At 56.0% G+C, this 22,418-nt stretch overlaps 10 protein-coding genes across 10 annotated transcripts; 5 read left to right on the top strand and 5 right to left on the bottom strand.

The window, feature by feature from the left end:
- Positions 1–210: 210 nt before the first annotated feature.
- Positions 211–2,338, bottom strand: BROUX77_006929 (uncharacterized protein; the record flags this gene model as incomplete). Its single annotated transcript, XM_073751968.1, has 4 exons — positions 211–1,261; positions 1,314–1,450; positions 1,506–1,886; positions 1,940–2,338. The coding sequence occupies 4 exons, from the start codon at positions 2,336–2,338 to the stop codon at positions 211–213; spliced, it is 1,968 nt and encodes a 655-aa protein (XP_073603076.1).
- Positions 2,339–4,185: 1,847 nt separating this feature from the next.
- BROUX77_006928 (uncharacterized protein) lies at positions 4,186–6,328 on the top strand (the record flags this gene model as incomplete). The annotated part of the gene is made up of 6 exons (XM_073751967.1): positions 4,186–4,409; positions 4,471–4,622; positions 4,697–4,892; positions 4,948–5,057; positions 5,111–5,905; positions 5,985–6,328. 6 exons carry the CDS (start codon positions 4,186–4,188, stop codon positions 6,326–6,328), a joined length of 1,821 nt encoding a protein of 606 aa, XP_073603075.1.
- Positions 6,329–6,697: 369 nt separating this feature from the next.
- Positions 6,698–8,084, bottom strand: BROUX77_006927 (uncharacterized protein; the record flags this gene model as incomplete). The annotated part of the gene is made up of 2 exons (XM_073751966.1): positions 6,698–7,768; positions 7,893–8,084. 2 exons carry the CDS (start codon positions 8,082–8,084, stop codon positions 6,698–6,700), a joined length of 1,263 nt encoding a protein of 420 aa, XP_073603074.1.
- Positions 8,085–8,847: 763 nt separating this feature from the next.
- On the top strand, positions 8,848–10,210 carry BROUX77_006926 (uncharacterized protein; the record flags this gene model as incomplete). Its single annotated transcript, XM_073751965.1, has 2 exons — positions 8,848–9,424; positions 9,483–10,210. The coding sequence occupies 2 exons, from the start codon at positions 8,848–8,850 to the stop codon at positions 10,208–10,210; spliced, it is 1,305 nt and encodes a 434-aa protein (XP_073603073.1).
- Positions 10,211–10,537: 327 nt separating this feature from the next.
- On the bottom strand, positions 10,538–11,266 carry BROUX77_006925 (uncharacterized protein; the record flags this gene model as incomplete). Its single annotated transcript, XM_073751963.1, has 4 exons — positions 10,538–10,830; positions 10,903–11,010; positions 11,084–11,201; positions 11,261–11,266. 4 exons carry the CDS (start codon positions 11,264–11,266, stop codon positions 10,538–10,540), a joined length of 525 nt encoding a protein of 174 aa, XP_073603072.1.
- Positions 11,267–11,896: 630 nt separating this feature from the next.
- BROUX77_006924 (uncharacterized protein) lies at positions 11,897–13,657 on the top strand (the record flags this gene model as incomplete). Its single annotated transcript, XM_073751962.1, has 1 exon — positions 11,897–13,657. One exon carries the CDS (start codon positions 11,897–11,899, stop codon positions 13,655–13,657), a length of 1,761 nt encoding a protein of 586 aa, XP_073603071.1.
- A 199-nt stretch (positions 13,658–13,856) lies between these two features.
- BROUX77_006923 (uncharacterized protein) lies at positions 13,857–14,990 on the bottom strand (the record flags this gene model as incomplete). The annotated part of the gene is made up of 2 exons (XM_073751961.1): positions 13,857–14,697; positions 14,794–14,990. The coding sequence occupies 2 exons, from the start codon at positions 14,988–14,990 to the stop codon at positions 13,857–13,859; spliced, it is 1,038 nt and encodes a 345-aa protein (XP_073603070.1).
- A 567-nt stretch (positions 14,991–15,557) lies between these two features.
- Positions 15,558–16,130, top strand: BROUX77_006922 (uncharacterized protein; the record flags this gene model as incomplete). The annotated part of the gene is made up of 2 exons (XM_073751960.1): positions 15,558–15,888; positions 15,982–16,130. 2 exons carry the CDS (start codon positions 15,558–15,560, stop codon positions 16,128–16,130), a joined length of 480 nt encoding a protein of 159 aa, XP_073603069.1.
- Positions 16,131–16,564: 434 nt separating this feature from the next.
- BROUX77_006921 (uncharacterized protein) lies at positions 16,565–18,133 on the top strand (the record flags this gene model as incomplete). Its single annotated transcript, XM_073751959.1, has 3 exons — positions 16,565–16,591; positions 17,716–17,788; positions 17,859–18,133. 3 exons carry the CDS (start codon positions 16,565–16,567, stop codon positions 18,131–18,133), a joined length of 375 nt encoding a protein of 124 aa, XP_073603068.1.
- A 1,273-nt stretch (positions 18,134–19,406) lies between these two features.
- BROUX77_006920 (uncharacterized protein) lies at positions 19,407–21,872 on the bottom strand (the record flags this gene model as incomplete). The annotated part of the gene is made up of 2 exons (XM_073751958.1): positions 19,407–20,859; positions 20,929–21,872. 2 exons carry the CDS (start codon positions 21,870–21,872, stop codon positions 19,407–19,409), a joined length of 2,397 nt encoding a protein of 798 aa, XP_073603067.1.
- Between the last annotated feature and the right edge of the window lie 546 nt (positions 21,873–22,418).

Genomic DNA, 22,418 nt, shown 5'->3' with positions numbered 1-22,418 from the left:
GAAACCAAGTGAAAGACAGAAAAACACGCAGCAAAGCAGAAACATGAGAAAACAAAGATGAAACGTCAGAGATGCGGAGAGGAGCGAGAGAAAAAGAAAGCAGCTTTATCCCGGTAGAAATCCTAGAGTTAGGGGAGAAACCTGTGTGATGGAAGAGCGGGACAAGCCCAGAGCCGTCAAAGTAAGTAATGAAAAACAAATTCAATAGCTTTACTCGTCAGAATCGGACTCCTCCATGTTGTTCCGGATGTTTTCGTACACACTCTCGGGGTAGCTCAGCAGGTTCTCGGACGTGTCCATGTCTCCCATGGCATCGGCCACAGACGCCACGATACTATCGGTGCCGTTCTTGTCACCGCTAGCCTCCCAGTACACAGCACCACCGAGGCCATTGTCCACCATCCACTTGGTCTTCTCCTGCGCGCTCTTGACATTGTCGTACGAAACCATCTCGCGGGTGGCGTTGTCGTAGCTCCACGTCGCCAGGATGTCGGCATCGTAGTGCTCAGTTGCGCCGCTGCGGGGAAGATCCTTGTACAGCCAGATGCCCTCTTCAAGACTACCCTTGCCGAGGCCAGTGTATGGCTTACCGGGGCCATCTGTGCCAATAAACGAGCGGCCATAGAGCGGGAAGCCGAGCACGAGCTTGTCGGCCGAGATGCTGTGGTTAAGGTACAGGTTGATAGCGGTGTCGGTCGAGAACTTGGTGCTTTCAGGGTTCGACTTGCTCTTGTAAATATTGGCCTGATGGCCCGAGGTCTCGTCCCATGCACCGGCGTAGTCGTACGCCATGAGGTGCCATGCGTCGACGTACTTGTCCATCTCGGGCAAATTGAGGTGCGTGATGTTGGAGGGACCAGCAGGCGATGCAATAGTAATCTGGAAGTGGTAGTTGTCGGCATACTCGGCAGCGTACTCGTCAAATTGCTCCCGGCATTCCTTGACTAGATCAAGATAGTTCTGGGTCTCGTTAGTCGACTTGGGGTATTCCCAGTCGATATCAATACCGTCGAACCCCCAGTCCTTGACGAGGGCCAGGGCAGATGAGCAGAACTTTGTGCGACCAGCGGCAGTGCCAACTGCAGGCGCAAATTTGCTGGAGTAAGTCCATCCACCAATTGATAGCAGGAGCTTCATATGGCGGTACTTCTTCTTTTGCAAGTACAACTGCTTGATACAGCCGTAGGCATTGGTACCGCTCTCGTTCCAGGAGTCACCAGTGTAGTGCTTCTCAAGATCGGCATAAGGATCGGATGAAATCCTGTGTTCATGGTTAGGACATCCCAAGTCAGTTGGATGTGGCTGGTACTTACACAGTCCCGTCACTGCTGATGTCGGCGAACGAGTACAGAACCCGTGTAATCTTGTCACCCGGCAGCTGGTCAGGCTGATAGTTGGCACCGTAGATGCCCCAGTTGGTAAAGTAGATGGCATTGGAGCGGCCGTTGATCTTTCGATTAGTTAGCACATATGTCTACCCGGAGAGGAGGAGATAGGACACCCACAATGGAAGTCGACGAGCTGTTGGAGGCAGACGAAGTCTTGGTAGGAGTGGCAATGGCGGTCGCAGTGCCGGTTCCAGTGGTCTCAACGCCATACGAAACGGTCAAATTTCCAGAAGCTGATGCGATGGGGGTGCGCAAGGCCGTCTGGGTGGAAAGGGTGGAGGCGGTGCCAACCAGGAACGTTGAGGTAGCATTGTAGTTGAGACCACCACCCATCATAGACGAGCTAGACGGGTAAGGAATGGTGATGAACTTGGTTGAAGTGGTCTTGATGGTGGTGGTAGTGTCCGGGTCTTCAGAAGAGCCCGCGGGCGAGTCACTAGATGGCAGCGCAAAAAACTCAGCACCTGTGGCTTCAGAGGGAACAGCTGAAGTGACGGTCTAAAGGCAACTGTTAGTCGTGAATGTGAGAGGATGTCTCGGGTGGCACTTACAGAAATGATAGGGGTGGCCACAGAAGACGACAACAGCGCAGTAGTTGCGGCTGGCGAGGAGGTAAACAAGCCGGACGAGGCAACGGCCGAAGTGAATAAACTGGAAGGCGCAACCTCGGAGTCCCTGCTGACAAAGACCGTCTCCGTGAGGGTCTGGACCTGGGTTTCGACTTTGGTCTCGTACTTGGTTTCGGTCACAGTCACGGGCACACCTACAGCGGCAGTGTTGGTGCCTGTGGTAGTTGTTTCGGAGCCGGCTACAGAGTTGCTGGCGTAGATGGTCCGAGTTTCGATAGAAGTCACGGCAGGGTAGCAGCCGATATATTGCACCGAGTCATCGGCAGCGAGGGCGGCCTTGCTGGCCAAGATGGCCGCAGCTGTTGTGTATTTGCGGAACATTGTGATGATATTGAAGGGATGAGTTTCAGAGAAGGTGTTTGAATCGTGAGAGCGACTCAGAAGGACGGAGCAGAGACGTAGAGAAAAGACAAGAAGAGAAGAAAATCACAAAAAAGGTAGAAAGGTAAAGATCAAAGAGCAACAACTAGAAGGACTGTATAGAAGTGAAGAAGTGTAGAAGAGAAGAGAAGAGAAGAAGAATAGAAAAGAAGAGAAGTGAAGATGGAAGATGCAATGAAGATGAAAGTGATGATTTCCAGGAACCAAACTGCTCTCCAGTCCGATCACTCGGCTTCTCTTATATCATCTGCAGCTACTTGCCATCCTCTATTGTTTTTGTTTATCCGCTCTGCTGGCGTCCTGCCCCTCTCTCTCATCTCTCTCGCCTCCTCTCACCACCATCACGGCTCTCAAGTGCACCCTACCTGCCTGGAATGCCACTTGTCATGGTCTCATTCTTCGAAGCCGGAGATTTGTCGCCTCCCACGATGCCAATAGTGTTTCATGTGCAGCTTACCAGGGACACCAGATAGGGTTGTCCAGTGTCCAGCACCCCAGTGCCGGCCAGAGACACGCCCAGCAAAGAAAGGCCCTTTGCAGGGGGCGCAAAGCCGGCCCTGGGCTCAGGCACGGAGAATGGGACTATGGGCTACTGGGACTAGGCGACGCGCTGTGTAACCGCCAGACGAACTGCCGCGTTGCGCCTGGGATAGAATGGACCGACTAATACATTGGTGGCTGCATTTGTGGGAGCCGCCAGGCGAGCATAGTACAGCGTGATGGGCTATGGAGTCTCGCTGCTGATCTTGCCCATGGGCGACCGGCTGGCTCTAGTAGTGGCCCGATATCACCGTGGCAGCAGCCCTATACAAGCAACTAACCTTCCGCCTTGCTCTTTGCACAATTCCAACTGAACGGTCTCCAAGAGCTGTTTTCCTAGACTCAGTTTCAACACAAGACACTTCTCCCGGGCGAACTACATGACTACAACAAGTTGAAGTTGTCATATGGTCTGGAATGCAAGGGAGTCTACATAGGATGCCAATAATAGGCTCCCTTCGGACCTTTTCACTCCAGCAGGGAAGGAGCTTCGAGGGACTGACCAAGGCTCACCTAACTTGGGAGAGTCAATCCTGATCTGATGGGCACACGCAGGGAAGTGCCGACGTTGTTGAAGAATACAAGTTCATGCGCATTGAGAATAAGGGTTATGACTAATTAACCCTGAGTCGGGTGTAGGGAGCGGCCGGCGTTCCTATCTTAGACTGCCGGCTCGAAAAAAGCGGCCCCACATTTGCCGGCTGTTGCTTGCACATAACTATACACAGCTGGACTTTCCGAAAAAAAAAAAAGAGCCAATCAAACAGGGGCAGGAAAAAAAAAGTGGCAGAAAATTACGGCGAGTAATTTCCCGCGCTGCATGTGTACACCTGCAACAAGACCGGCAAGAGCTACAAGAACAGAGCCAACTTGCAGTAGGAAAGAGCCATAAGAATAGAACACCACATCTGGGAAGCGCCACCAGCAGCAGAGTGGAAAAAAAGCAGCCGCACCTGCCCGCCCCGTAATTCCGTTCCTGCCGCCTCTATATTTCGGATATTATCCATAACTACTACACTTGCATAAGCACGGCTTCTTTTTGTTTCCGTATTTTCACGGCGCCGTTGTTGTTCTTGCAGAGTGGCACAACGTGTGATGAATAAGCACAGAAGACCGACCCTTGTTCCAATGATTGCCATTTTTATTCGTCTCGCCAGCACCTCCATCTTGCCTCTCTCCTGAATTAGCCTGTCCTCCCTTCGACCTTCTTCCTCTCCTCCGGCCCTCTTTGGTCATCTTCTTGCTCAATGCCTGAATCACAGCCAGCCAGCGAAATAACTCCGCTTCTGGCCAGCCCGGCCTCCGGGCGTCCCTTGACGGCCGGCGCCCTCAAGCCCAACATGGAGGACAGCCCCAAGACTCCCTCCAGGGGCTTCTTCTGGGACCTATGGCAGCGGCTCGCCCACGTCGAAGCTCGGATTCTAATGGCTGGGTTCCTGATTACGCTGTCGTTTAGTTATACGCAAGTCTCGTGAGTTGCTCTACCGACGCTGGTGATATTGCGCCCGGCTGGACTGACAGCCATCGTCTAGTTTATTACATGTCTTTCACTTGATTGAGTGCGACGTCTACTACGAATCACACCCGCCGTATGTCGGTCATGGCGACCGCTGTAGCATCAACGAGGTTGCAGCTGGAACTGCCCGACAGTATAGTATTCTGGGCATGAGCACTACTGTTTGTGGTAAGTTTTGCTGGCCGACTTTTCGCTGCCCCCGGAAGCTGCCATTGCTAACACTGTGGACTACGCCCCTAAAGGAATTATGAATCTGTTCTTCAGCGGGTGGCTGATTAAACGAATTGGGCCCCGCGCCACGCTCATGTTCCAGACCGCAGTGCCAGCACTGCGTGTCCTCCTGCAGATCACAGGTGTCATTACTGGTGGCAGACTGGGCATGATTATTATCCAGACAACTCAGGCCGTGACCATTTTTGGCGGCCCAGCTGGCTACGTGTAAGTCTCTCATTTGCTCAGCGTGCGAGGGCAGCATCCACTAACGTGGACCTAGACTTGTCGTCAATGTCTTTATCGGCGAGATTGTCGAAGCCAGTCGGCGGACTGCAACATTTGGCCGGCTACAGGGCTGCGTGATGCTTGGCATGTCTGTTGGCTTCATTGGTAAGTCACTTCGTCTTTAGACTCTTCCATCCGCTGCTGCTAACATACGACAGTGGGCGGACAAATCGGCAACATCTTTGGTGTGCTGATGCCATTCCGCCTGGCGTTTGTCTCTTTCCTGACCGCATCGCTCTACACACTGCTATTCCTGCCGTATATCGACCCGGCGCACATGTCTGGCGCGCGCACCGGGTCTTCCAACAATGGACTATTCGCGCCGCTGCGTATCCTCAAGCCACAACTTGCACGGCTCGCAAGCGGCCGAATTGTCCATCACTATGGCGTTGGAGTGCTGTGTGCTGGCATCTTTGCCGGTGTCGTGGCTACAGGCTATGCGCCACTTCTAATCCAAATGTACGCTACGGCCGTCTTCGACTTTTCGCAGGGCGATAATGGCCTGCTCATGTCCGAGTTTAGCTTCGTGCGCAGCTTGTTCCTGATTTTTGTCTTCCCGCGTATTATATCCTGGGGCCGCCGTCACTACGCCCCGCGCCGCGATCGCTTGGCCGCTGCGCGCCGGGCCGCTGCTGATGCTGCTGGAATGAGCACAGATACGACACCTCGCAATGGCAGCCAGAGCCCATCTGGCTACGGTACAATAGACGTGGCGGCAAGTAGTGCATCGGAAACAGACACGCTCATTGTGCCCACACATCCTGAGGAGGTTGAAGTGGCTGCGCCAAACGCCGTGCAGGTAGAGGCAGGGCCAATCCGCGAGTCGGATCTCGCCGACGGAGAGCCGGTCGACTTGTCGTTTGACCTAGTGTTTCTGCGCTGGAGTCTCGTTGTCGACGGAGCCATGACGACGCTGGCAGCCTTTGCCACGCAAAAGTGGCACATCTATCTTGGTTAGTGGTTGAATCCCTCCACCCCCGCATCTATAGCCCTCTCGAAACACCATCAGCTAACCCCCCTCGCCTCTCTCAGCTGCCTTCCTTATCCCGCTGGGCTCAGGCTCGGCGCCGGCTGCCAAGGGCGTCATCACAGACATGTGCACGGCGTCGCAGCGGGCCGATGCGCTCAACGCCGTGACGCTGGTTGAGAACATGGCAAACCTGACAACGCAGGGCCTCTTTGGCTACGCCTTTGCGGCGCTGGCCGCCCGTGGTGTCGCGCACATGACGTTTTTCTGCAACGCCGCTATTGCGCTGCTGGCTATGGCCGTGTTGCTGTTTTCCCGCTTCCCGCCGGTGGACTGTGTGTTGATCGATGACGAGGCGGAGTTCGAGACACAAGGGCAGAGCAACCAGCCACAGGCTCCTGGGAACTAGAAGAAGCTCTGGGGTGGCGTAACACAGGGAGAGAGAGACCAGATATCTTCTCCATACACATTTACGTAACTGTCACTTTATCATGTGGTACATTGTGTTATGTGGTATTGCTTTTTTATTTCAAAAGTTAACATGCGCCCGAACAAGAAAGACGAAACAACGTAGAACCCCGTAAACCAACCCAAGATAACCGCAAGGCACACATGTTAGATATGGGGGTAAGAAACCAGAGCCACGCCGTAATGGCGCCGACCCTCGTGTCCTGCCCGCCCCGAGGCGAACCAAAGCGCAAGCCCAAAAGAAAAACGAAAAGAAGAAAAGAAACAAATGTCCGCCGCACTCTAGTGTCTACCATCTCACCCCGAGACTCTATAGAGCCGTCTTGCTGAGCTTCGCTGCCAGCTCATCAACCTCCTTGTCCTCTTCCTGCGCCACGGGCTCCTCGGCCTGCGCCAGTTCGCCCTCGGCAATCAACCGGGAAGCCTCCTCCTCGGTGACGAGCGGGTCGTATTTCTCCTCCTCCTCGTCGTCATCCTCATCGTCCTCGTCGTCGTCTAGCTCGTCCAGCTCGTCAAGGCCCCACAGATCCTCATCGATGGCGGGGCCGTCGTAGGCCTCCTTGCGCTCCTCAAAGAGCTCGTTGAGGGCTTCGATGCAGGCGTTGTCTTCGGAGAAGCGGTTGCCGTTGAGTTCGAGCTTGCGCAAGGCAGGCAGCGCCTTGACGGCCTCAAGCAGCACAGCCACACCCTTGGCGTTCATGTCATTGTACTGTAGGCGCAGAGTGTGCAGGTTCTTGTTGGCAGACTCGGCCAGGGTCTTGGCGACGAGCTCGGAGCCAGCAGCCTTGAGGAAGCCGTCATTGAGAGTCAGATCCTCCATGTAGGCCCAGCCGGGAATAGCCTTGACGAGGGCATTGACACCAACCAGAGCAAACGAGTTGTCCTGCAGATCGAGCACGCGCAGCTGCTTGCAACGGTTCAGGCCGTAGGAGAAAATATGGGTGAGGCCGCTGGGGCGGATGCCGTTCTGCACCATCTTGACGTGGCGCACGCAGTTGTGCAGGGTGTAGGCCTTGGCCCAGGCGACCATGGAGCCGTTCTCCAGGCGGTTGCGGCCGCAGATGACGGTCTCTAGGTCGGGCACGGTCTGGCCGGCCTTGCGGGCAGCGAGCTTCTTGGCATGCAGCTCAGACAAAGCGTTTGCGACCAGGATGCCACACTGAGGGCCCAGGCCGTTGTTGTTAAGGTAGAGGTGCTGCAGGGGCACGTGCTCGGCGAGGAAGACCACCAGAGGAGCGTGGGTGCTGATACCAAAGGCGTTGTCCGAGAGGTCGATGGTGTTGAGGTGGGGCAGATTGACTACCGAGGTCAACAGGTGAGACAGCGCATCGGGGATCTCGCTGAGCAGACGACCGGTGAAGATATCGGCAAAGTTGGCGGACTAGAAGATGGAAGTGGGAGGGTTAGCGGGGCGGCGGGAGACTGAAGAGTGGAAAGGGGGGGAGGGGGCAGAGAGGGGGAGGGGTAGCCACTGCGACAGTCCAAATTTGGGTCACATCACACACCTTCAGGGTCTTTTTGGTCGCCAGGACCTCGCCAAGGGCCTTGCAGGCCTCGATTCCAAGAGTGTTGCCGAGCAGGCGGACCTCCTCGACATCGGCCATCTGACGGAGGGGAGCAATATGCGGCTCGATGTCGGCGGCGGAGTCGAGCTTGAGGCCCTTGCCTTCAAGGGAGAAGATCTTGGGGGCAGACATGGTAGTGGCTGCAGCGAGAGAGCAAGAGCGGGATAGAAGAGAGAATAGGAGATCAGATCAAGAAGTCTTGGTCGTTTAGGCACAGGATATCGAGTCCCCTCGGGCAGAGATGAGATGATCGTGGGGCAGGCTGATCGGATGGATAGGATAGGATTGTTGTACTTGTACGCCGCAGAAGACAACGAGAAGCACCACAAAAACGCACACAAAAATCAGGAGAACAGCCCTCGCTTCGTCCCCAGATCCCGGATTGTTGACTGGCTCTGGCTTTTGTTGTGGTGGGGGTCTCGATTTTGTTGCAGCAACGGGCCTAACCCCAAAGGAGGTTGACGATAGGCCACGGCGGCCCGATGAGGCATGCCGCCACAGTTGGCTGCAGCTGGCGGAATCTATGAAGCTCAATATTTCACTATCAGCTTCTCGCAGCTGTCAGCTGATCTTTGTCAGCTGCCAGACCGCAAGGCAGCGCTAAGAGCATCGCTAACATCGTCACATCACCAACTTTCGGATTCACAACAAAGCCTCGCTCTACAAATTTCTCTGCCACCAATAACCGCGCCTCGCCCCGGACTTTTATCTCTGTTTTTCTTACCTTTTTTCCCTCTTTTTTCGTGCTTTTAGTCTCTAGCCGGCGCCTGCTTTACTTTGCGCACTTCTCTCTTTACCTGCCGCCACCTTTGCGACTCGCGCTTCAAGCCCTCCTCCATTGACCACCAACTCGCTTCTCCAGCCGCGCGCCGCGATAACCGCCAGCTTTCCCACAATGCCGACTCTCCGGGACGACGCTGATTCAGCCGCTGCTGCTCCATCACCCGCCACGTCGCTCTCGGATGTGCTCTCCGATGCCGACGAAAGCGACGCTGCTAGCCGCGTCACCGACACCCACCCCACCGACGCCGACACGGCTCTGCGCACCAACCGCACGAAGCGATTGAAGATTGAGGCTGCCGATGACGCAGCAGCTATTGCACCGCCATCGCCAGCCGCCCATGCGCCCGAAGACGAGCATGCGCCCGAGTTCCTCGACGGCATGTCCGACGTGTCCAGCGACACGGACGGCGACATTCCCAGCTCACCAGCCAATGCGCGCTTTGACGACGAAGACTTCCAGGAGCAGGTTTCTTGCTGCGCCTGGGAGGGCTGCGAAGCCGGTGATCAGGGAAATATGGATAAGCTGGTCGACCACATCCACAACGAGCACATTGAGGGCCGCCAACGGAAATATACATGCGAGTGGATTGGCTGCTCGCGCAAAAGCATGGCCCACGCGTCGGGATATGCCCTCAAGGCACACATGCGGAGTCACACACGGGAAAAGCCTTTTTACTGTTACTTGCCGGGTGAGTATCCCGGCTTAATTTGTTGGTGTAACCAATTACTAACCTCAGCAACATTTAGAGTGTGACCGCGCCTTTACCCGTTCAGATGCACTCGCCAAACATATGCGTACCGTCCATCAGACTGAAGATCTACGACCCAGTGATCCAGTGCCCAAGTCGCATCTTAGCGGAGGGCCCAATAGTCGGAAGGTTAAGATCATCCTCAAGACGCCTACATCAACAACGGGTAATGACGAATCTATGCTTGACGAGTCTCTGCTCCTCGAAGACCTTGACGGCGACCAATTCACACAACTCTCTGAAGAGGAATTTTCCAAGGACGAACTAGATATGCCACTTGAAAAGCTGTTTCGTCGCTGCCGCTTGCAGTTGCGATGGTCCCAGGAAGAAGGCGAGGAGCTGCAAAAAGAGATCCAGTTAATGGAGGAAATGTACAAGCGCGAGTGGCTCGATAAGGAGGTTCTCCTGACCCAGGTCATCCAGAGCGAAACGGCGTGGTATGAGCGGCGCAAGATTGTCCTGGCAGCTGAGGCTCAGGCCGAGGCCGAGGCACGAGCGGCTAAGAAGCTGCGCGAAGCCCGGCATCAGGAGAAAGAGCAAAACACAGGCACGCCAGCGCCGGAATCCACAGTGGCGAAGCGACGAAGCGAGGCCGGCGAGGACACCGTGGTTCCTGAGGCGTCAGAAGCAGAGAAACCAGTAGCGGTCGAGGAGGAGGATAAAATGGACTTGGATATGCCGGCACAGGAAGAAATCAAACCAGAGGCAGCGACAGCAGCGGCATGAGGGCACACTGCGTTTGGGGCGATGGAGGATCATGAAGTTTTGCGTAACACTTTTGACGGCTTATTCTTGGTCAAGGCCTGCATGTAATACCAGTTCTGGATTTTCCGTGGGGCGACAAAGAGCTTCCGGCATCTGCTTTATAGTGTCTATTAATTATATAGTAGAATATGTTTGACGTGCTAAAGAGCTCATATTTTACCTAAATATTTATCGCTGCTTACATATTAAGTATATCGTCGAAGGTGACTGTGAAGCATCTTCCAAGTGGTCCTCTCCAAGGAAATAACAAGAAAACAACAGAACACTGCAAAGAAACCAAGGCCCATTCTACATGTTCTTGCGGATTCTGCTCTTCTTTTCATGATATGCCTCGGCATTCTTGAACGGAAACGAGCTGGTCGCCTTATCCAGATGTAGGTTCTTACTAACGGTACTCGTGTCGCCGGCAAACATGAAGCAGCCGAGTCCGACGACGGACAGAAACGCACTGACTAGCAGGCCAAACGCAAAAGCGCTTTGGTTCGCCCACGTGTACATGCCGTAGCAGTACGACGCGGTGGCAGCATGGTGCAGAGCCGAGATGAGCATAATAGCGCTGGCATAGGGCGAGACGGCGACTGCTACGATGGGGATGGGGGTTAGAAGCGTCTGGTGGGCTGGCTAGAGGAGGCAGGGAGAGGAGTAGGAGGTACCTTCAGACAGCGAGGACGTCAGCGGAACACCGCCCGAGAGAACGACATGGAACACAGCCAACGCGATGAGCGCAAAGCCGAGCGAGCGGGCAAAGTAGACTTCCAAAGCTGCGGTAGAGAACGGGTTAGCAAGCACGTAGACCCTCGCGGCCGGAGGGGAGGAAGTGGGCTCTCGGCGCACCGGTATCAGCCTGGTAATCCTCGCGGAGCAACGACAGGACGAAGCGTGGGAACACCAGCAAAGTGCCGCCCTGCAGTCCAAGCCAAGCACAGCTAGAGAAGCAGTAGTATTGAATGCTCTGGTGTTGCTAGGGTTAGCGGGTGGCGCTGGAAGATGGCGGGACCGCGTGGGACTTACATCCATGGAGACAAGCGGAGATTGATGAATATGTATTCGAGTTTATTTTATACAAGGGCTTTCTCAAGCATGAACGAAGAATTAGATCGCAAAGATCGTGCGTCGATTTGTAGCCTGTTGTCAGAATGCTAATAAATGAGCTCAGAAGCCGAATGCAGGTCGTCTCGAAATCCCATGTCCCATAAGTATCAGTACATGTCGTACAGTGTCACTTGACCCGCTCCCGTGTAACCTCAGAGCAATAGTGGGGCCGGATCCGTCGCCGAGTTAGCTGGCCACTGGCCGGTTTCGCATTTGAAATTTTGGTAGCGGCGCCGATTACGAATTGGATGCTTCAGAAAGCGACAATGATCTTGACAATTCTGCTGCTCTGATTTCTAAGCATTTGCAAGGACGAAACGAAGAAAAAAAGAGTTAATTTGGGCTCTTGGCCATTGTTTGTGCTGCTGTTCTTGCTCTTTCATTTTCTTGAGCCTGACTAAGCACGTTTTCGACAGAGAGGCAGCCTCTGACATCATCGACTGCGGCGGCGCTTCCGACGTCGCCTTGCTCTATTCTCACTTTTATCTTCTGTCATATTCCCTCTCTATCCTTAAATAACTATCTACGCGCTGGTACTAATCCCGACTGCCCACCATGAGCGCTATACTCTCCGTCGACGACCTCAACGACTTCATCACTCCCGGCGTCGCCTGCATTAAGCCCGTCGAGACGCTCCCCGCCGCCGCGGACCCACTGGAGCACGAAGTGGTGCTTGACGGCACGCCCGGCTCCGTATCCGCCGCGGCGCCCGCGCAGATCTCGTTGACCGACTGCCTCGCGTGCTCCGGGTGCGTGACGTCTGCCGAGGCCGTGCTCGTATCTTTGCAGAGCCACGCTGAAGTGCTGAGCGTGCTGGACCGCGCGCCGGCGCTGCGCATCGAGGCGCCGGCACTGCGCATCGAGGCGCCGGCGGCGGGGCGCGGTGCGCCGCGCTGGACTGTCGCGGGGCTCGAAAACCCCGAGGCCAAGCTGTTTGTCGCAAGTGTCGCGCCGCAGGCCCGCGCGAGCCTGGCGGCGGCCATGGGGCCCCGCATGTCCGAGGCGCAGGCCGGGCGCTTGGTCGAGAGGTTCTTGCGCGAAGGCCTGGCGGCGGGCGGTAAGCATGGCAATGGGTTCGGCTGGGTGCTGGACACGAATGTGGCGCGGGAAGCGTGCCTTGTGCTAGAGGCCGACGACGTGTTACAGCGGGATGCGGCTGCAGCTGCGCCAAGGAAGACGCCGGTTCTGGCGTCGTCGTGCCCCGGCTGGGTCTGCTATGCGGAAAAGACCCACCCATATGTTCTCCCGCACATGTCACGCGTCAAGTCACCGCAGGCACTCCTGGGCACCCTTGTCAAGACCACGCTGAGCCGCACGCTCGATATCTCGCCGAGCAGGATATACCACGTCACGGTGATGCCGTGCTTTGACAAGAAGCTCGAGGCGTCCCGCGAGGAGCTCACCGACTCTGTCTGGTCCACGGCCGACGGCCAACCCGGCAAGGGCGTACGCGACGTCGACTGCGTCATCACAACCAGCGAGATTCTAACGCTCGCATCCACCCGGGGTCTCGACCTCTTCCATTTCCCAGCGTCGACGCCTGCGCCCCAGCCCCTCTTCCCAGACCCCGTGCTCTCCGCCTTTCTGCAGCGGCCGCAGCCCGCCCTACGCTCGCCCGCCGCCGCCGGCCCGTCGGGAGGCAGCCTTTACTTCATTCTCAGTGCGCTAGGCGCACAGCACACAGGATCGCGCATCGTAGCTGCGCGCGGGCGCAACGCCGACGTCGTCGAGTACACGCTCGAGTCCGCGACAGGCCAGCCGCTGCTGCGCGCCGCGCGATACTACGGCTTCCGCAACATCCAGAACCTCGTGCGCCGCCTGAAGCCTGCGCGTGCGTCGCTAATGCCGGGCGGCAAGCCGTTTGGTAGCGCGCGGCGGCGCGGCGGCACGGCTGCTAGTGGCGCGGGTGCTAGTGCACAGCCCGAGTATGCGTACGTGGAGGTCATGGCGTGCCCTGGTGGATGTACCAACGGCGGCGGCCAGATCAAGGCGGACGATGCGCTGGTGGTGCAGCAGAACACGGTCGACGGCGCCGTCGACCACAAGGCGTGGCTGGCGGCGGTCGACGAGGCGTATTTCTCGGCTGACGAGGAGCCGCTGCCGGTGGACACGGCCGTCGATGGTCAGTTTGTACAGGGCGTTGACACGCAGTACGTTCGTGAGACGCTTGGGCATTGGGCGAAGCTGTCGGGTGTGGGGCTGGAGAAGTTGGCTTACACCACGTATCGGGAGGTGGTCAGCGACGTGGGCAAAAAGGACATGAGCCAGACTGAGCGTGCGGCGCAAATTGCCGGGCGGATTGGTGGAGGGTGGTAAGTCTTCTGGTTTTGGGAGACTGGCGGGGTCGGTGGGGGATGTACGTGTGGACACCTAAAAATACGGGCAGATACTTTACCTGGATACGAATTATGAGTTGGCGTCACGGCAGGGTTACAGGATACCTCAAAATCATTTAATGAAAGTCATGTGTTTTTTTATCCTTCTATCATATCTACGCGGGCATAGAACCCAGTTATCAAACCAGGCTCACGCCGCCACCCACAGCGGCACCACCACCGCCGCCGCCTCTACCATCGCGGCCGCCCCTCCGACTGGCCGCAAACCCACCACGCCCCCCGGGCTCGGGCGGGTTACGCGGAGCGCGAATAGCATGCACAAGGCCGTCTTTAGTAGTTGAGACGCCTGCAGGCCCCATGCCGGGCGCAATGGTACCCGTAGCACGAGGCGCGCCACGTCTTCCACTACGGGAAGCAGTTGCATGCGAGGCCGCAGAATCCTCGAAGCCGCTGTTGTTGCTGCCGCTGCTGTACTGTCTGTCTCTATCGTCGAGGCCCAGTGCCTGGTGGTAGTTTTGGGCCTGGCGCTGGCTGCTGCTAGCCCCACGGCCACGACCGCCCTTGCCGCGTCCGCCACGGCCTCTCGGCGAAGAGGCGGAAGGGCTTGCATTCAACAATGCGTTCGCAGGCACAGAGCCAGCGGCCGCGCCTCCCGCAGGCACCGCGGCAGCCGTGGAGCCAAAGATCTTGGCGCGCGCCTCGTCGTAGCGGCGCTGTTTCTCCTCGCGCTCGCGGGCCTGCTTCGCCATGCGTTCCTGCAGGCTGGGCGGTGGCTTGCCGTCTTCGTCGTCGGACGCAGCTGCAGAGGCCGATGCTGAAGCCGACGCCGACGCCGATGCCGATGCCGACGCAGTCGGCCGGGCGAGCACGGGGCCTGGCGCTAGAGCAGGCGAGCCCGTGCGCGGACTGGCGGTGGCAGTGGTGGGCTTGCGGCTGAGAACGCGCACCTGGCGGAAGGTCTCGGGCGGGGCGATGGCGGTGGACGAGGCGTCCAGAAAGGAAAAGGGCTGGACAGTGTCACTGGGTAGACACAGCCGCCGGCCGCCGGGACGCGGAGAGGTGGTTAGCCTGGGGTCTCTTTCTCGTGCAGGAATCGTGGATGGCGCTGGGTCTTACGCTGCCTCCCATGTGCGGCGGTTTTCCTCCCGGTGGAGCGCTTCCTGCTGAGCGCGGGTCAGCTTGGGCCTGGCGGCTATTACAGGGTCCGCGCCGAGGCCCAGCGAGCAGGCCTGCGTCTGCTTGGCCAGCGCATCGGCCGATTTTGTCCAGTCATCATCGTCCCAGGCATTCGGGACGGTTTGCGAAGAAGCCATGGAGAGTGGTATCAGGAAGCTGCGACACGGGGAGAGCCCCAGAGCCACGGAGAAACAAAAGAGAAGAAAAAATGGGGAGTCTGCCGGGTCGCGGGACGGGATTGCCTGCAGTTCGAGTTCCAGGAGGAGAGACGGCGACGGGGGGTGCTGGGGTTTTTTCAACTCGTGCTGCGAGGCGTTGCAAGAAGCAGCAAAGAAAGGTGGACCATTGGGCAAAGCGAGGCGGGAGTAGAGGGCACGCAGTGGAAGAAGTCCGGAGATGCAGCGGAACGGCAAGAACGGCGTCGGGGACTGGCGGCTCGAGCGGAAAGTGACGTTGGGTGGTGATGGATGACGGAAGCGAAAGGCAAGAAAGCCTGTGGAACTGTAGACCCACTGTAGAGATGGCCGTCAGTGACTTGTAGCTAGAGTTTTGCAAAACAGACAGCCAGACCCTTGCCAGACCCTTGCCAGACCCTAGCCACCCCTGCCTCTCCTATCCTCCCCACTCGACGACTCCTGCCCGGCTCGAGGCCTTGCTCCGCTACTAGCCCACTCATGAGCGAATGAGAGCTCCTCCTAGACAGCATGTCCTCATCCGCCCCGTCTGCAAAGCTTTCCGCAGCCAGCCGGCCCCCGCCCTTATCAGACGCCGCAGTGAAGCCAGCCAAAGCCCAGGCACCCGCATCCGCCACCACCTCCGCTACCGCCAGCAGCTCTTCGACCTCTGCTTCCACTTCTACGTCGACGCCTGCCGCTTTGCACGCTGGCTCCAGACGCCCCACGGCCACCATGGAATACGGTCTTAACTCGCCCGGGATGGACATGGCCATGCGGCGCCAGCACCAGTTCTCGGCTGATGGCATGACAATGGACGCCGACTACGCGCACTGCGTGAATGACCACACCTGGAATCCATGTGAGTCTTTCTTGTCTTTTTGTTGTTCTGTTTTTTCCGTGCGTATATGTGGCTTCATGCTGTTCTGCCGTTCTGACCGATGTCTCCATCCAGACTCCCTGCCGGATCCGTTCAACCGGCCCGATGTGCCGCCGCTGCGCTCCATCACACTCTCGGCGGACCAGGAGGCCGAGTACGCGCGGGTTCTGGAAGAGGCCAAGGCCCGGGCTCGAGAGCTTGATGCTCGCAATGACAAGAAGTGAGAAGCGCTGCTGCGTCTTGCTTGTTTGTTTTCTTGTTGAACTTGTTTATGTATAGAATGCTTCACGCCAACTGCCTGCTCCTCCGAGCTTAGTAACAATAGCTTCGTCTGACCCCCACGTGACCAACAATCCCCACGTGACTTCGATTTCCCCCTTCCCGTCTTTGTCCGCACCATGCTTTAAAGTGGGGCTACGCCCAGAAGCCCAGTGCCCATTGGTGTCAATGCCTGAGGCTGCCCTTCCCTCCCAATTCCGAGCCACGGCCTGTGAAGCCAGAGCGAGAGAGACAGGGAGCCCTGCCAGCGAACTCTTTTTTTCCCTCTCTCTCTTTTTTACCCGCCTTCGACCGAGTTTGATATTCGTCGTCTTGTTCTTTTTTTTTGTTTCCCTTCTTCTTCAACAACCCCCAAAAAAAAACAAAACCTCCCGACAAGATGCTTCCCGTTGTGTCGCGCGCCGCCGTATGTCCCTATTATTCTCTTTTTCGAGCCTAAAGTCTTTGTATTTTTTCTTTCTTTCTCTCTTTCTATGTGTGCAGCAGCAGCAGCAGTCAAGTCAAAAAAAGTGCTCCGCTTCAGCATGTGAACCGTACCCGCTCCAACCCGCTATAACTCCAGCGCAACCTGAAGGCGCCCTAGCGCCCCAACAGCCCTGTACAGCGCCTGGCCGAGGCCCCAAAATACAGCGCTGCGAGACCTACCCGCCCCAAACCGCCCCCCTCCTGGACCAGAACGCAACGAGCGAGACCACACGAACGAATCGGCATTCCGACAGAGCCCGACCGACCACGATCTTTTGGAACACGGCTAGACCTACAATAGCCCGGGGCTTGTCGAATGAGCCCCGAGCTGCCAATCTCCCGCCGTCCCTCGGCTGCCAATGGCTTCGCGCAGGTCTACCATCACAGATGCTGTCTCCGAAGTTGGCCGGCTCTGCGGAGCTTTGAAGGGTTTGCTTGCCAGCGTGTACATCCTGCTGTGGTGGCATCTGAGCGTCCATGGGCCCTCCAGACTGCCAATCCAGCTCAATGGATGCCGATGAGCAATAATCACTCTGCCGTGAGCTGCAACAGGCCTGGCGTGGTGGCTGGTGGCTCATCATCTTCGCTGCCCCCGCATCCGTGGCCAGTTTGGAATCCCCAGCATCACCACCTATCCGCTAAACCTCCCGCAGCAGCATTTCCCACTCTTTAACTCGCCCCGTCCTGGACCCGCGACATCCGATAAAATCTCTCGCATTGAAGCTCTCCCAAGTCTCGACGTCGTCTGGTCCGCCCACTGCTCCATTCACAGCCCGAACTCAGTCGCGTTTGGTCTCCACGGCTCGTTCGGTCCGTCTCGTGCCGGTGTCTGTCCTGGCCCAGCGCTCAGAACAATTGCTCTATGGGCTCTCCACGCCCGCACACATGCTGGGAAGCTCTGGTCCTGTGGCTAGCTAGCTCTAGCTACATAGCTCCAGCCAGCCACAGCTTTGTCTTGCTCGCTCGTCTTCTGCTGCCACACACATATATATCCATTGCTTCTCCCTTGTGCTAACCGCATCTTGTATCCCATGTGGCCCGTACTGACTTTTCTCTCTCTTCCAGCGCCGGGGAACCGTTGCCCTGGCCCGCTCCGTCCAGGCCCGGACCTTCATTGCCCCCACCGCCGTCCGCCGTGGTACGTATCCCGATCCACCCCCTCCCCCTCTCTCTACCCTACTCTAACACTCGCTTCCCCCTCCCCACAGCCGACTTCGTCCAGGACCTGTACCTCAAGTCCCTGGCCTCGTACAAGGCCCCCGTCATCTCCGCCGCCGACTCCGAGGGCCAGGTCCAGAAGTTCACTCTGCCCAAGACCCCCGTGTCGCCCGAGGAGGCCGACCTTGCGTCCAGCCTGAAGGAGTACGAGTCGCTGGCCGTCGAGGTCGAGGGCTCCGACGCCGCTGTCGCTGCCGACGGCTCCGCCATTGTCCAGGACTGGCTCGTTGAGGAGGAAGAGGAGGAGACTGCTGCCGCCCACTAAATTATTTAAATTCTGTATCATTCTTTTTTTTTCACTTGCTTGCTCTCTCCCTGATCCTCTTTTTTTCTTCGACGTCTTTTCTTCATGCACACGCCAGATTCTCACTGTAGGAATGAATAGATGATGGATTTTTCCCCTTGACCCATTTCCACGTCGGCGAAGCACATGTCACAGCTAGCCAGAAAAAAAAGATCATGATGGAAATACCAGAAGAACACCAGTGTTTTGATGGCGGGAGGGGGAAAGTAGATTGTGCTAAAGGATACTATACAAACATAGCCCCGCATCATCTCTTGTACTACTTGGAAAAAGAAAATACACATATTCTACACTGGCCACACATCATCACGAAAACAACACCCTCCAAGGAACAACTTCATCTTCCCCTGCGCCCCGCCCCCCCTCCAAAAAAAAATAAAAGAACAGTAAAGACACAAAAGATCATATTTTTTTAAGAAAAAAAAAGAAAAGGGAAAGAAAGAGGAGAAACCGAGAATACCCAGAGACGTTGACGGCGATACACCAGAACCATAGAGAGAGAGAAGGGGGGGAGGGGGGAAAGCGGATAAAAGGTATTCAACAACACTAAAGAAGAAAAAAAGCAACATTGTGTGAACATGAAGAAACAGCAAAAAGAAAGAGGAAACAGACAGCTGGACCTTCCATGACGGTAGTTTTGTTTCAATGGAAGAAGAGAGGAAGAAAACATAAACACCAAAGTGAACAAACTCCACCCCGTTCCGTGTCAAAGGTCAAATAAGATTTTGTGAATGCTTTTCTTCTTCCTTTCCTCGCTCGTTGCCCCTTTTCTTACCATTAATATGGGGAAGAAGAAGGAAAGAAACGAGGAAATTCCTAAGAAAAAAAACCATTGGCGCACGCGAGGTAATCATTCAACTTCCGAAAAGCTTCGTAAACGCAGACAAAGAAACAGACAGCCATAGAAGAAAAGTAAAGAAAACAACTGACGGCGTAATAAATATAAGAGAAGAAAAAAAAGGTGGTGTTCCCGAGAAGAGAGAGAAAAGGAAGGACGGAAAGAAAACAGAAGGGATTGTCGCTAAGACCCCCGAAAAGAAGAGAGAGGAAGAGAAAAGATAAAAGATACTGCGAGAGGAATATGCCCACGGCCATAGAATTAGAACGACTGCCTTTGATAGGCTAGTCAGGGAGTTGGCGTGATGACCTCGAAAACAGACCGACCGCTTTTTTTTGAAGTCTTTTGACAAAGGACTAAGCCGCCGAGAGACGAAAGAGAAGCCCTCGCCCGTCCTTAAATCAGCGGGTCAAAGTGCTGACCGCCCAGCATGTCGTCGTCGTGTGACGCATGCTCGAGGGTGTTGAGATGGCTACGGTGAAGGTTGATGTCGCTCAGGTTGTCCCAGCCATCGTCCATGTCCGAGTGCGCGTCCTCGTCTGAGTCATTATCGTAGCGACTGCTGCGGCCCTGGCGGGCCATGCCCTCCTCGAACGTGCTCTCGTCGACATATGTGAAGCCCTGGAAGTTGGCCTGCACCGACGGCGAGAGCGGCGTGGATGTGGCGACGCCGCACGCAAGGGCTGCTGCGCGCGCGTTCAGGGAGCCATTATTTTCCAGAGCGGTCGTGAATTCGGGGTCAAAGTACGATACGTCGGTGTCAGACTTGAGGGTTGGCTTGAATGGAGGAGTGATGAGCTTGCGCGCCAGCTGGTCCCAGTTGATGTCGCTGAAGAAGGGATGCGCCTTGAGCTCCTGGGCATCGCCGATGGCGCCAAGACGGTGCTTAGGGTTCCGGTTGAGTAGACCCTTGACAAAGCTGCGGCCCTCAGGAGACAGCACATCACGAGGGAAGCGCACCTTGCCAAAGGCAATGTTCTTGTACATCTGCTGTGTGTCGTCCGCATAGAAAGGACTCCAGCCGCAGCACATTTCAAACACCAACACACCCAACGACCAGAAATCTACCATCTTGGTGTAGCCCGACTCGTCCAACAGTACTTCCGGGGCCAGGTACTCGGTAGTGCCGCAGAAAGTCGTAGTAGTATCGTTCTTAGTCAGGTTAGCCTTGGAAAGGCCAAAGTCGCAAAGAGCAATGTGGCCATTGGCATCGAGAAGAATATTCTCAGGCTTCAGGTCACGGTACACAATGTCATTTTCGTGCAGGTGTTGAATGGCGAGGATGAGCTCGGCAATGTAGAACTTGGCACGAGCCTCTCCAAACTTGTTTTCCTTTTGCAAGTGCCAGAAGAGCTCGCCACCGGACATGTAGTCGGTCACCAAGTAAAGGTCGGATGGTGTCTGGAAAGAGAACTTGAGACCTACAATGAAAGGCGAATCTGACATCGCAGTACGAACCAGAATGTTTCGCTCTCCCACCGTGTGTGCTACCTCCTTCTTTTGAACAATGACCTTCTTTGAAAGGACCTTCATGGCGTAGATGCGCCGGGTATCTCTCTTGCGCACTTGGTACACCTGGCCAAAGGTGCCCTTGCCAATGAGGCGCAGAATCTCAAAGTCTGAAGGTCCAAGGTGTTTCCGTTCGGCGCGTTCGTAGTGGACTTCGACATAAATCTCGCCCGTGGGCGCTGGGGTATCTGCGTGGCCCTCAAGGGCAAACCAGCCCTTGATGGACTCTTGCTTGTCGGCGCGCGTATCGAAGGTGACATGGCCGTAGAAGATGTCATTGCCCTGCTCGTCTTGCTCGTAGACAGAAATGTCGAGTTTCGTATCGGAGTTAACGACATCACTTGGCGAATGGAAGTTAGCTCATGGAAAAAGAAAAAAAAACGTGGTTCAGGAGAGGGCGGCAACTTACAAAATCGCTTGCGCGTCCCACTTGACATTGCTGAGTGATTTTCCGTCGCTCGTCCTGGAGTCGCTGACGCTCGAGTTGCTGCTTTGGCGGCTCCGCATGGGAACACCGTGGGGGAAGCGGCCCTGGCTGCTGCCGGTCCGCTGCATGGGAATGGGGCGGTTCAGTGGGGGTCCAGCGGTCGCGCCGGATTCAGAAACGAGGGCGGTGCCTGAAATAAGCTGGCTCCGCTGGAACAGAGCGACAACATGAGGTTCGCGGCATCTTCCCAGCCCACGAGCCTCAACGATGCGAACCTTGAGCTTACCCTTGGCAACAGCGGGAGCGCCAGTGGTGGAAGAGGGTTTGGGGGTAGCAGACCTGCTTATCGTGTTGCTGCTGTCACTTCCTCTGTTGCTGCTGTCTGTGGGAGTTGAAACCGAGAGGGCGCGGGGGGTGGAGGGACCGCTCTTGAGGAAATTTGTTAGTCTCTTAATGTTTTCGGCTAAAGTCCAACCACTACCACTGCTATCTTTTGACTGAAGAGTAGGTCTCTTTGGGGGGTCTTCTGCCACCACTTTAGTAGCTAAAGTTGCTGAAGTAATCTTGTCCATGTTTTCCGTGGAAATTTGTTTTTTGAAGCTCGAAGACGGTTCGACCTCGGCAGTCTTGGCAGAAACCACGGCTTCAACTGGCGCAGACTTGACTTGACTCGATGATTTAGGCTGCGCAAAGGAGGCTAGGCGGCTTATGGGGGCATGCGATCCACGTCTTGAGGATGCAGTTCTGCGCGAACTCGATCGGGTCTTATTGTCGGGCCATGAAGAGCCAGGACTCTGGGAACGCTTCAAGGACGACTTTTCTGTTGGGGCCGGCGATGGTGGTAGTTGAATGGCTGATTTGGGAGGCAGCGTGTCAGGAGAGGGGAGAGGCGCCGGAGCAGCCTCAGAAACATCGTCAATAGACATGGTCAATGTTTTCGGCACAGACTATGGGTGGCAGTCTAGATTTACTAATGCGCCTAATTAAGGCAGAATTAAAGGCCGGAAACAATGGTGTAAGGTTGGTGTCTCAAACTTTGAGAAGGCAGAGCAGAAGGGCGGCTCAGGTAGAGAAGAAAAACGCAGACCGTAAGCCGGGTTTAGGCAAAGATGTAATGTCAATATTAAAGATGGATGATGACGATGACGACGACGACGACGACAACCATCAAAACAAACAAGCGGAAAGAAAAAGCGAGGAAGAAGGCGGTGGCGCAAGTTGGAAGACTCCCAGCCAAGAACTTTGTTTGTGTGGATGCGCCCGTTCACCAAATCGATTGCGAAGGCGTACAAGTATATGTTGGCGTGGTGTGCGCCCAGATGAGATTGAAATGTCAATAGCGGGGGAGGGGAGAAGAGAAGACGAGTTGAGGGGCAATTAGTGGGCTAAGGAAGAGGGAAAAAAAAAAGGTATTCCAGCAGGAAGGGTTGATTAACAGAGTCTGGGGGTATCGTTGTGATGTTTTTTTCTTG

Source organism: Berkeleyomyces rouxiae (genome assembly GCF_048999995.1).
Source record: "Berkeleyomyces rouxiae strain 22BRR77 chromosome Unknown BrBRR77_ptg000009l, whole genome shotgun sequence".
Classification (NCBI taxonomy): Eukaryota; Fungi; Ascomycota; class Sordariomycetes; order Microascales; family Ceratocystidaceae; genus Berkeleyomyces; species Berkeleyomyces rouxiae.
The sequence above is the reverse complement of the archived record's forward strand: the minus strand, read 5'-3'. Positions and strand labels throughout refer to the sequence as shown.